The 12,860-nt window shown below is 37.3% G+C and overlaps 2 protein-coding genes across 2 annotated transcripts in view; both read right to left on the minus strand.

The window, feature by feature from the left end:
• LOC123562127 (polycystin-1-like) overlaps positions 1 to 5,777 on the minus strand; it is a 31,663-nt gene extending 25,886 nt beyond the window's left edge. Inside the window, exon 1 of the mRNA XM_053525268.1 lies at positions 679 to 5,777. Within this exon, the coding sequence (XP_053381243.1) occupies positions 679 to 5,520 (4,842 nt within the window). The 5' untranslated portion in view covers positions 5,521 to 5,777. The remainder of the gene's footprint in view (positions 1 to 678) is intronic.
• An 18-nt stretch (positions 5,778 to 5,795) lies between these two features.
• Positions 5,796 to 12,860, minus strand: part of LOC123562128 (uncharacterized) — a 96,032-nt gene continuing 88,967 nt past the window's right edge. Inside the window, exons 26-30 of the mRNA XM_053525275.1 lie at positions 11,221 to 11,422; positions 9,761 to 9,969; positions 9,264 to 9,401; positions 8,737 to 8,849; positions 5,796 to 5,909 (exon numbers count right to left, since the gene is read on the minus strand). Coding sequence (XP_053381250.1) covers positions 5,796 to 5,909; positions 8,737 to 8,849; positions 9,264 to 9,401; positions 9,761 to 9,969; positions 11,221 to 11,422 — 776 coding nt within the window. The remainder of the gene's footprint in view (positions 5,910 to 8,736; positions 8,850 to 9,263; positions 9,402 to 9,760; positions 9,970 to 11,220; positions 11,423 to 12,860) is intronic.

Here is a 12,860-nt window from a genome sequence, read left to right on the forward strand (position 1 = left end):
ATAGAGACTTTAAGGTTTCACTGTAACTTAATTTAAAAATGAAAATGCATTCAATCTGAATATCAACCTCAATACACTGCAATACTTTTTACAAACGAAATTCAAATGTTACATAAAATTGTTCTGTTTTCATGCCCCTTAGTTCTGTTTTCATGCCCCTTAGTTCTGTTGGGTTCTGGGTCTCCTTATATAGCAGTATTTCATATAAATACAGCATGGAGTTCATAAAATACATGTTCCAAAATGTACCATTTTATACACAAGAATCAGATAGCCTTACAGAATTATTTTGAAATGGAAGAAGAATAACGTAATATTGTCATCAGTCATTTATCACGGAGAGCATTATGCCTTGCCAGGGATTCAAACATACAATCATCTAGATGGAAGTCTTGTGCTCTAGCTGTTAAGCCAAATGGTTTGGTGCTGTTTCATGCACATATTCCAAATAATAATCAGCTATGGTTATCAGTCAGAGTATTATATACATAGAAACTTGAATTCAATTGTTTTATATCACAGAAAACCTTTAAAAATTAGTCACAGATACAAAGTCACCAAATCAGCTCCTAAAACTGACACAATATAAATTCATTTCAACAAACATAGATTACCCTGTATAAACAAAAGGCGAGTTTTACAAAAGAATACAAATAGAAAAACTGGTGACATATTTACCATGGTTTGATTGCAGGACCAAGCAAATGTCAAAGTTGTGCCTGGAACTTGATCTGGATCGTATGACCCACTGGCATCCAAAGTCAAGTTTGGGGAATTCCTAGCAACACACATATTTCCACAACTCAGCACTGCCACTACTGGAGACTCAACTACTGTTAAGTTAAAGTGTCTAGATACTTCTTCTGGAGTGTTGTTATAACTGTGTTTGAACACAGCACAGTAAGTACCGTAACTCAGGGTGTTGCTAGGCAACCACAAGCTCGGAGTTTTCGTCTGGATTGTGTTTGGAAGTAGGAACTCATTATAATTTGTAAGAGAGACAGCACAGGAAGGTGCTGTATATATATTCCAGATGTTCACGGAAGAATACTCTGTACAGCCACCTGTTATTACATTAGCAGAAAGTTCAACTACACTTGACCGACGTACCTTCCTTTCTGTGCTGCCATCTACTGTCACAGTTGGTGGGCTGCATCCCAATTCTTCTATTTCAAATGTTATACTCACTTTAGAGCTACTGACAGCATTGGATGCATTGACTTCTAGTGTGTAAGTTCCCTTTGCAGCAAATGTAATATCTAATGTTGCTACATTTATTGTTGTCTGTGTCACACCGTGTGAAAACACCCATGTAAACTCTGCAGGATCAATGTAGATTCCAGTTACATTAAATGTAACTGGATAACCTACATACATGTACTGCGAGGCCGTTAATGTTAGGCTACTTATAGAACCTTGAATTGTAATCCAACAGTATTTCATCTCCTCGCTCACATAGTTGCTTCCTGTAACGTTAACACTGTAAGTTCCTACTGTAGGATACTGGACAGTTGTTACTGCAGCGGTACTGTTTCCTAATTCTTCTCGAGCCCATTCAACTGATACATCTGTCCCACTGTATGAGGCTGTAAGTGTTATTATTGTATCAATCAGATATGTACCAATGCAATTCTGGACAGTAAAAGCAGTAATGGGATCCTGAATAACTATTGTGATACCACTGTTCCCAGAACTGATAAGATTACTGGCACGCAGCTCTACAGAATACTCCGCTGCACTTGTTAAGTTTTTCGCTAAGGTTTCATTTGCAGGTTCAGAGATGCTATTTATTTCCCAGCTAAACTGCATGAAGTCAATGTTTGAAATATTACTGGAGAAAGTGACAATAGTGTTTGTCCTGGCAACATATTTTCCAATACTCGCTACAAAAGAGACACCACTGGCAAAGATGCTGAATATTGGCACTTCATTTAGAGCATAGATTTCCCTGACAGCTGTTCCACTACTTGCATAATTTTCAACAAAAAGAGTGATATTGTATAGTGCTTGTGTATTAAACTGGTAAGTGAATTGTTGAGCATTTCCTGTGCCATCTGATGACCCTGAAACTACTACATCCCAGAAGAATGACAAATCTGTTCCAGAAGAGACGGTTCCCGAGAACGTTAGAGTCTCACCTACTTCCACTGCATTAGAATGCTTCATTGTGACGTCTATCCCTACACCAGAAACACCAGCCATCACATTTATTGTGTAGTTAACACTATGAGGGCTTGATACAGAGTTGCTTACTTCTAATGTCACAATATATAATCCAACTTCTCCTGGAGTTATAGTTACTGTTGAGTTATTTGTCGTTGGCAATGTCTGTGTGTTTGGTGACACAGCATAAAACCAGCGATACTGTTGGTACTGCCCATTAGTTGCACCACCTGTTAGTGTAACAGATGAGCCCAGGGTTATATTTCCGTCTTCTCCTGCTGGCGCATTGATAAATGGGTCTGAGACAGCTTCTATTGCTTCAATATAAACTGTGGTAGAGGCAGTTTTTATACTGTTTCTGATGGTTGCCTCTAACCTGTAAATGGAACTTTCAGTAAGATTAAAAGAAAGTGTGGGGTCACCTTTATCTATTGTTGAATTCTGCAGTGCATAATTACCTGTTCCTGAATTTCGAACTCTTAGTAGTAAGAAGTATTCTACAGTGTCTGGAACTACTTGGGTTGATGATAAGTTGAATGTAGCTCGATTATTTAAAGCAACTTTATATGTATTACTTTCAGTTGTACCAGACAGTGTATTTCCATTTTCTGTCACTTGAAGACTTGAGTCTGAGATTTCCTCTATTACATAAAACCTAAATTCTGATGAAGTAACATTACCAAGGAAGTTTCTGGCAGTTACTGTGGTTACTTTTAAGCCTGTTGTAGAGAACGTATGATCAGCTTCACTTGTTTCTGTTGTTTCTGCTGCAAGACCAGTTTCAAATACCCAAATGTATTCCAAATCCATTCCAGCAGGAACGACTGTTGCTTGAAATTTTCCGGCATTTATTATATCTAAGTCCTTAACCGAAGTATTACGGACATTATTTTTCCAGTCCCACAGCCGAGTTCCAACTGTCACTGATACTATGGTTGCTTCAACATGTACTGTTACATACTCAACTACAGCTGCTGTGACTGCACTGCTACCTGTTACAGTTATGTTGCGTGTTCCAATACTAGTGTATGCATGTAAATTTGTATTTCCTGTGGCTGTTGTGGAATCCCCAAAATTCCATGTGAAGGCTATTCCACTTCCTGTTGTTGTTGTAACAGCAAATGAGTACGTTGTGCCATTCTGTAGATAAAATTCACCAGACTGTTCAATACAAGACTGGCACGATACTGTCATACCAGTAATCTCTTCTATAACAACAACAGTTTGTGTCACTGTTTCATTGTTAACTGCATTAGAAACTATAACTGTTATATAGTAGGTACCCTCTGATGTAAAATTAACAGGAAACACTGCACCAGTAGACATACCACCTGTAGCATTTGTGAACCATGCGTAAGTCAAAGGATCTCCTGTCGCCACGGTAACCTGCACATTTTCTGAGGCTATTCCTGATGGAGGAAGTGTAACTGGTGTTGCTATGGAAATTGTTGGTGAAGTTATTCTCTCATGTAAACAGACCTCTTGGCTAATGTGTCTCTCAGCATTCTGAGGGGTAAATTTGGCAGTCACATTAATTGTGAAATTTCCTGCAGTAGAATATGCATGGGTTTTACTGCAAGTTGTACCTGAAAGTACTGGTCCATCTCCAAAATCCCAGTCGCACACAACATTAGCAGGGTTATAGTGAATAATGCCAACTTCAAACTTCCGGCCAATTAATGTTTCGACACAACTTGATACAGTGTACCCATCCACTTCAAATCCAGATATAATAAGATCCGAGGCATTCATGACATATGCAGTAATTGACTCTGCTTGCTGGCTTAACATGTTGGAGACAACCACTGTAACATTGTAGATATCGGCAGACGTAAATGTGTGCGTATATGTTCCCGAGGACTGAGTTACATCAAAAGCTGATGGAGACGAAAAAAATCGGTATGAGAGGGAGTTTCCTGTCGATGCTAAAGCCGTAAATGTTACTGAATTGCTCATTTTCTTCGGCCCATCATATGTCAGAACAAGACCTGTGACTTCTACATAACTGGCCACATAGGTGGTGGCAGTCTGACTGCTTGGTCCATTACTTGCAGTTACACTGACACTGAAATTACCTCCTGTTGTATACAAATTGGTAACTACTCCTGAGGAACTGGACTGTGTGTTTCCATCACCAAAATCAAAGGTGTACTGGACATCACCATAATTCCCTGGACTAGCTGGAACACTAGCAGTAAACTCTACTACTGTATTATTGAAAACATCAGTACCATTAGAAGTAATTAAAACTGAAGGCACAGCATTGTACACACTCACATTTCCACTCACTGCAACTTCTTCAAATGAATCCTTTGTAAATACTGTAACTGCTACTCTGCCTACTGAACTAAAAGTAACCACCTGTGTCCAAGATTTTGGTGAGGAATTTATAGTTGAAACTGCACTTGTAATGTTAGGAGTGCCATCGCTAAAATTCCAGACTGCGCTGACCTCAGCTCCGACACTAATCTCACACTGAAGCTTGAGGTTGAAACTTATTCCTACAGCCGCAGTGTATGGTACGTCTACTAACTGACAGTTATTGAAGTTTGCTGCTTGTTTTGCTTTAACAGTGATCGATTCAGTGTGTGTATCAAGCACATTTGAGATGGTACCATTCACAATAAATGTACCAATTTCTGAGAATGTTGTGAACAATGAGGCATTCATAGAGGCAGCTGATGATCCATTCATTGTATATGCAAAACTTACTCCAGTTCCTTCAGTAAAGTCAAGACGAAACTCTACTGGACTGTTAATAGCTACACTGTTAGCAATCAAACTAGGTGTAAGTAGACTAAATGAAACCCCAGCAATTCTCTCCTCTGTTTGTATTGTCAATGTATACGTTTCAGAACCAAGGGGATTATTTATCACAATACTGGTGTTGACAGTTGCCACTGTAGATGTGTTATATGTAAATGTTGCGAAAGGTTTGTCTGACCAGTATAAGGTGGAATTACAGTCATCCCCAACAATTAATGAAACAGCAGATACACATGAGCTGGTAAATGTTACAGTCTGACCCATTGCTGTAGCTTCAAGATTGGTTCCACCTCCAACAGCTACTGTAAATTCATACACCTGGTTCCGCTCTGTATACACAGTGCCCAGAAAATGATCAGAAGAACTGACTATGCCTATGACAGGATTCACTAATTTCACACCTGCTATTGCTTCTTCTAATGATACTGACAGTTGTTTACTCTCTGTTTCCAATATTGATATGGCCAGCTGATAGTTGCCAACAGAAGATGAATATCCTAAATTTTTCGGCAAGTTCTGCTCGTTATCCTGGGTATAAACAACTTGAATGTCACATGTTTGATTAATAACTGAATATGTAGTTGGGTACATGTCAGTCTTCACAAACCAGCTACTTGCTGTCCCACTGTATAATGGTTGGTCAGTACCTGAAGGGCGATTTTCACAGTTGACAACATTGTTACTCGTTGGGAACTGTAAGCCGATTATGTCTCCTTCAAGAACGGAGATATCACCTTCTGATACCCTGTAGCAATTTTTTCCTGTTTCTGTAATTGTAACTGATGTCTGACTAACGAGCTCATAGTCTGGCACATTGCCATATGAATTTCCACTAGATGATACCGAATTACACGGCATGATTACATTCATAGCTTACACGAGCTGCATTCAGATAACAGAAGTAATTCCGTGTCCGGCATCCGGCACTTGCTTGCACATGATAAACTGCTAGAGAGCAGTGGTAAACATGTTGGACACATCTAAAATAAAAGCAGATGACCAATTTATTAATATATATACAGTTCCAAACAGAAAACAAAAGGGGCCAGATGACTTAGGTCACCACTGAGAACACACCAATAACAGTTGTAAAATGTACCTAGTGATTTATGGAAACAAATATTCTGGCCAATTTTCATTAAGATAATCTATCACATACACAAGGATTTTCTTTCATTTGACCTATTGACCTACTTTTTCACCCCAGATGACCCATATTCAAAATTGACATAGATTTCATCAAAGCAATCATTCTGCCCAAATTTCATGAAGACAATTGAAAAATACAGTCTCTGTCGCATATACAAAGTTTTTCGATTGACCTAGTACTAGTTTTGATTGATGACCCATATTCAAACTCAACTAGATTTCATCAAGCAATCATTCTGACAAATTTAATAGATAATTTGAAAATACAGCCCTTTGCATATACAAGTTTTTCTATAATGTTGGACCTAGTGGACTAGTTTTTGATCCCAAATGACCTGTATTACAAAAAACTAGATTTATCAAGCAAAATTTCGACTAAATTACATGAAATAGTTGAAAAAACAGCCTACTATCGCATACCCAAGGTTTTTCTTATTTGATTAATGAACTAGTTTTTACCAAAAGACCATTTAACTGCTTAAATTTCATCAACTTTTACATTCTACTAAATCATGAAGATCAAGAAAAGAAAGCCCTAATCACAGTACACTAGTCAAGACAAGGTCAACCATGTAATTATTGACTCAAAATAAAAATTCGTAATTGAATGTTAAGTACATGAAAGATCAGGTTTTTCCATAAGTCTATATGAACCATAGACCACTGGGTGGCCTATTTGCCCCTATAAGTATAATTATGAAAAACTATGTAAGAACACTAAATAGGGAATTACAAAATATCAAAGCCATATTTGTGTGGACAAGAAGATTGTATCAAATTTTCCTAAATAAGTTCATGTACCATATCCTGAGTGGAGATTTGCTAAAATTTAACATTTGAAAACATAAAGGAGATATACAAAATATCAAGCCTAGTATCCTGTTGTTAGGTACAAGATTTTTCAATAAGTTTTTTCTTATGTATATAAACCATTTGACCCTCAGGTGGGCAGATTGACCCAGGAAATAATCTGGAACATCATTGATTGAGACTGGATTTGTCTACATCCAAATTCAAAGCTATGCCCTATGGTTTTGGAGTTAAAATCAGAAACTGTTTAACTATTCTGGCCAATGCGACCTTGACCTTTGACCTAATGGACCTCAAAATCATAGGGGTCATTTTGCTGTGTACAGTGGCCAACCTTGTTATCAATTTTCCTGACGCTAGGCCCAAGCGTTCTTGAGTTATTGCCTAGGAAACCATTTTATGTTCCGGTTCACTGTGGACCTTGGACTTTGACATATGGAATCTCAAAATCAATAAGGGTCATTGTGGCATGACCAACCTCCTATAGCTAATTCGTGCCCTAGGCCTAACATTAACTTAGTATCATCCGCGAAACCGTTTTACTGTATCAGGGTCACTGTGACCTTGACCTTTAACATACTGCCCTCAACAACATGGGTCATGTGCTGGGTCATTAAACACTCTATCAACTTTCATGATCCTGGCCCAAGTGTTCTGGAGTTATCATCAGAACCGTTTACTATAGGTGTCACTGTGACCTTGACCTTTGTAACAACTCAAAATCAATAGGGATCTATTGTGAGACAACGTCCTATACAATTTCTTCAGATCCTAGGCCCAGGCGTTTTGGAGTTATCATCCGGAAACGGATTTTATGTACATTCCACCAGTTCGACATCTGCAAAACAATATAACCCCTCCTTCTCGAAGGTGCAAAAAGAGTTACTGGAGGACAGCAACCTCAACTATTCAAAACTCTTGACAATAAAAAGGGTCAATTAAAAAACATAGACTTTCCCATGGAAAAAGGGGAAACAATTTGCAGCCTCTTGTGAAAGATTATACCAACAATAATATTAAACTGAAAAAGCTTTGAAAAATAAAAAAAAATTCAAAACATTTGCAAGGTTTCATGAATCTATATCAAATACTTTTTGAGCCAGGCGTGTCACAATGTGAAAATGTGCATTTTTGACTATTTCAGGGGCCATTTCTCAAATATTTGGTGGCAGGCAAGACAAAAAATAGAAGGTGAGCAAGTTCATAACATGATAAAGACTCAAGGTTTCATCCATTTATATTCAATACTTTTTGAGCTAGGTGCGTCACAAACTTCAAACGGACGGACGGGTGGACAAGAGCAAATCTATATGCCCCCACCACTCATGGGGGGCACAAATATGAGGTGCACATACTCATATCATGATAAAGACTCATGCAAGGTTTAATCAATTTATATGAAATGCTTCTTGAGATAGGCACACCACATGCTGAAAATTGTGCATTTTTTTACTATTTCAGGGGCAATAACTCTGGAAATAGGGAGAACTCAGTTGAAAAATAGGAGGTGCCCAAGTTCATATCATGACACATGAAAGGTCTTATGAATCTATATCAAATACTTTTTGAACTAGGCATGTCACAAGGAGACAATGTGCATTTTTTTCCTATTTCAGGGGCCATAATCTGGAAATAGGGGGACGGAGCAAAAAGAAAAAAGAGGAGATATGCGTCATTCTGATAAAGACTGTGCAGTTTTACAATTTATATCAAATACTTTTGATGCACGTCCAAACTTTGGCATGATGGACGCAGAAAATGTGCACACTGTCACTCATGGGGGGGGAGGAGGCACAAACATTTTATAATTTGATAGTTTTTATGTAAACATTACGCTTGATAGAGTACCTGCGAACAAGATGGTCGGTAAACTTGGAAGGAAATATCATAGTTTCCAGACACAATATCAACTGAGCAAAAATTCCACTGTAATATTTTTCCTGACTTTGAGAAAGTTAGACCTACATAAAAGGAGACAAGTATGACGTTTTGAACCTTGATACACAGCATTCAATCAAATAATGACAGCAGATACAATAAATGGGAACAACAATATTAATGGGACATATACTTTGATGGCGCCAAGATCACTAAAATTGAAGTGTTTAGAATAATGGCACAGCATACATACAAATGGCACCAATTACAAACAAATGCCTCCAGCATACTTATAAATGGCACCAATAGGCACATAAATGGTACTTGTTTAGAAATAAATGGCACCAATAGGCACATAAATGGTACTTGTTTAGAAATAAATGGCACCAATAGGCACATAAATGGTACTTGTTTAGAAATAAATGGCACCAGTATACTTATAAATGGCACCTATACATATGACAAAAACCGCATAAAAGGTATGTGTCTAAGTATACCTGGGAAGAGCAGTAAATCCGTTGATGAAGTTGATGCAGTCGGGAAACTGCCAGTAGGAACAACATGATGTAAATCTTCACCGGCAGAAATATGTATATCAGGAGATCCCAACACATTGTTTGGCACAGTTTGTCTCTCTGTGTTATACATACAAAATTTTCTAAATATTCTTAATACAGATAACATAATTGTTTAAAACTTGCAAACTTTCATATATCAAATTTGGAATGTTGTAACAAATTCAGTCTGATTCTGTCAGATTCATGAAGGAAACAGTATTTAACAAATAACATAAAAGGCACATCAAACTTTACTAATGATGTTGAATTTTTAAAAGAAAAAGCAAAAATTACAAGTTGTGAATTACATCAAACCATCAACTATGAGAAACCTGAGTTTTAAAACAAAGAAACTTGTGATTCCTTGGTAAAAGTATGCTGCCTGTCATATGACAGCTGTTATAATTTTTGGGTATAGATATACTCTATTCACTCACGTATATTTACTGAATATTGGCACACAAAATCTTTAATGTTCATGCAGTCTTGGGAGTTCCAGTTGTCAGCACTGGTAGCAACGAAGCAGTCACCATCATTAGATGTAACAGTGGGCAGGTATGGTGGATTGTAGTAGTTGTATGATGAATAATCCGCCCAGAGGTACGAACCTTCTACCTGCTGGTCTGATAATCCAATCCATGCCTCACTGTTAAATGAAAATTTCACAATAAATATCAAATAACTTTTTTTCAAAGGCTTTTAAAAAAGTTCTTAATTAAGAAATAATTTATAGCAAAACAGCGATTAAACATGATTTATACACATTGCTTGGTTATATGTCAGCTTAAAAATTTTACGAGTGCGCAGCCTGGGTGAAATATTTTGAATGATGTTATAACCACCCGAGTGTATAAATAGTGTTCAAACAATGTTTTGCTATGAAACATTTTGATTCTAATATGAATTTTATTGTAAAATTTAGATAAAATATGACAGAACTGTTTCTTCGCACATGCATGGTGCCAATTGTTAGGTCATCATGCTCTTTGTTTACACATGCCAAGACCGGAAATGCTAATGGGACTTGCGGAAGAGTTCAGTATGGGCGCAAAAGAAGGCAAATTATTCCGCAAAGCGAATAACTAATTTAATATATGTGTAAATTAATCAAGACAGTTGTTCAATGTGACATTTCATTTTAAACATGCTATTAAGTAAAACATTTGATAAAATTTGAAAGCGCTAATTATATGTATACATGGCACTAAATCTCATGTCGATGTGACATCAACATTACATTCTTGTTAGTCATATTAAAATATCTTATAAGCATAACCATAATTGTACTGAGTGAGATTTTCATGTAAGATAATGTTCACAACAGTAGAATAACTGACTTCAAGAGAACAAATTATAGAAGAAGGAGCTGCGTTCAATAAAGGCTTGATGCATCCGGTGGCATCCTTGTCAATACCAAGCAACCCAAGTCCAAAACGAGGTCAAGGTCAAGGTCAAACTGAGGTCAGGTAATGTTTGAAGATGAGGAATGGTCACATGTTACATCTGCATTAGTATCAATTTATTTTTGTAAGTGGTATTGATTTTAGACGAAATGGTCACATTTGGTTAACCAAGAGGTGGCCAATATAAAGCAACCCAAGTACAAAATGAGGTCAAGGTCAAACTGAGGTCAGGTGATGTCTGAAGATGAGGAATGGTCACAGGTTAAATCTGCATTAGTACCAAGTCATTCTAGTAAGGGATATTGATGCTAGAAGAAATGGTCCCATTTGGTTAACCTCGTATAGACGGACTAACGGACGGATAGGACAATTACTATATGCCTCCCACATCAGCAGATGCCGGGAGCATAAAAAGGTAAAACACGAAGTTTTGTGAAATTTGTGGGTGGGATATCTAATATGTGTAAGTACCTTCACTGGGTGGTTTAACATACCTGACACTCGATGTAGTGAGTAAGGATGTCACTTTAGCTTGAATTGTTGCATCGGTTACATTTGTCAACCAGCCTCCAAACTGGCTCCAACAATAGCTGTTGGCATCTTGCCAATTTTTAGGTGACACAGATTCAGTACTAGCCAGTACATAACAGTAGTTGTTACTCAAAAGATCACCACCATACGGACAACTTACAGGATCTGAAAGTAAACAAAGATATCCCCATAAGTGTTTTTTCCCCAACAATTTTCAAAAAAATACCGTAGATTGACTTCTTCAACCGGTAATACCAAGATTAAATTTTTTTGGCAAATTATTTCATATTTCTATTTTCTATATCTTTTATGCCATTTTCTCCTTTTCTGTTGTTATTTTTTATGGAAAAACCAAGGGTGATTTGAGTTATACCTATGACCAAATGATGGATTGCCTGACAAATACAGATTAAGCTCTATGAGACTTTTTCTTTTGAGTAAAGCGCATGTCTCTTACAACTGCCTAATCATCTAAATAGTAAGTCAGTCTTTATATACTGTTTACTTAATCCATATGTGCATGTGCTTTCTTGACTAAAAGGATGCCTATACTACTAGTAGTACAGGCGTCAGTTTGTAGGGCAAAACTGCGCAAGAAATCTGAGTGTTTTTGGTAATTCAAGGGCCAAAATTCCAAAGTGCCTAAGCCGATTTGGGTAGTTATCAAACTTGGCCGAGCACTCATTGGCAGACACATTCTGTTGAAGTTAGGTGAAGATCGGATGAGAAGTGTTTGACTTAAGTGTGCAGACAAGCTTTGTGACAGACACACAGGCAGACAGACAGACAAACAGACTGGAGTAAATCAATATGTCTCCCACACCACTGTGTGGATGGAGACATAATAACCTGATACTGTAGTCTCTGAGTAAATGCACTAAAATCGCTATTCAGTCAGTATCGTTTTGGTAAGCACTCCTTTTAACAGCTAATGATCATTACAGAAATCTAGCATGGTAAGGTTAATCACAGGTTCTCAATAGCAATTTCAAGTTGCAGTCCAGGCCCCATGTTCACAAAACATTTTTTGGTCTCAGTTGAGTTTGAGTTTGAAATTTTAATATCAGTTTTACTAAAACTTTAAGGTTTAATTCCAACTAAGACTATCCATCAATACTGAATAGTCATTTAAAAATAGTTATTAACGTAAAAGTTAGTTTTAAACAGGCTATAAAGATATAAATGACAAATAAAGTTTCATTATCCAACTCAGCTGAGACTGAAAATGTTTTGTGAACACGGGGCCTGGGACTCCCAAAGCTGAAAAAGTTGCAATCCCAACTACTGACTAGACTGACGGACAGACTTAAACTTTCATCAGAACAATGGCCTCTATTGTACTGTCAAATTAAGTGTAGACCAACAGACTTTTGTAATCACAATTCTTCACCCAAATATTGTTAAGGTGAGATAACAAGGTAAATGTAAAATAGGTAAAATGTAGTAAAAAATTAATGTTGGACAAAATCACCCCTAGACAACCCTCCACCCCATCCCTGCTGTTTCTGGTGATCCTGGACGAAATCCTCCTGTGAAATTATCAAGGTGGGAGAAATCCCCCTTGTGAAAATATCAAGTTGGACAAAATCCCTCATGATAATTT

Source organism: Mercenaria mercenaria, chromosome 2 (assembly GCF_021730395.1).
Source record: "Mercenaria mercenaria strain notata chromosome 2, MADL_Memer_1, whole genome shotgun sequence".
NCBI lineage: Eukaryota > Metazoa > Mollusca > Bivalvia > Venerida > Veneridae > Mercenaria > Mercenaria mercenaria.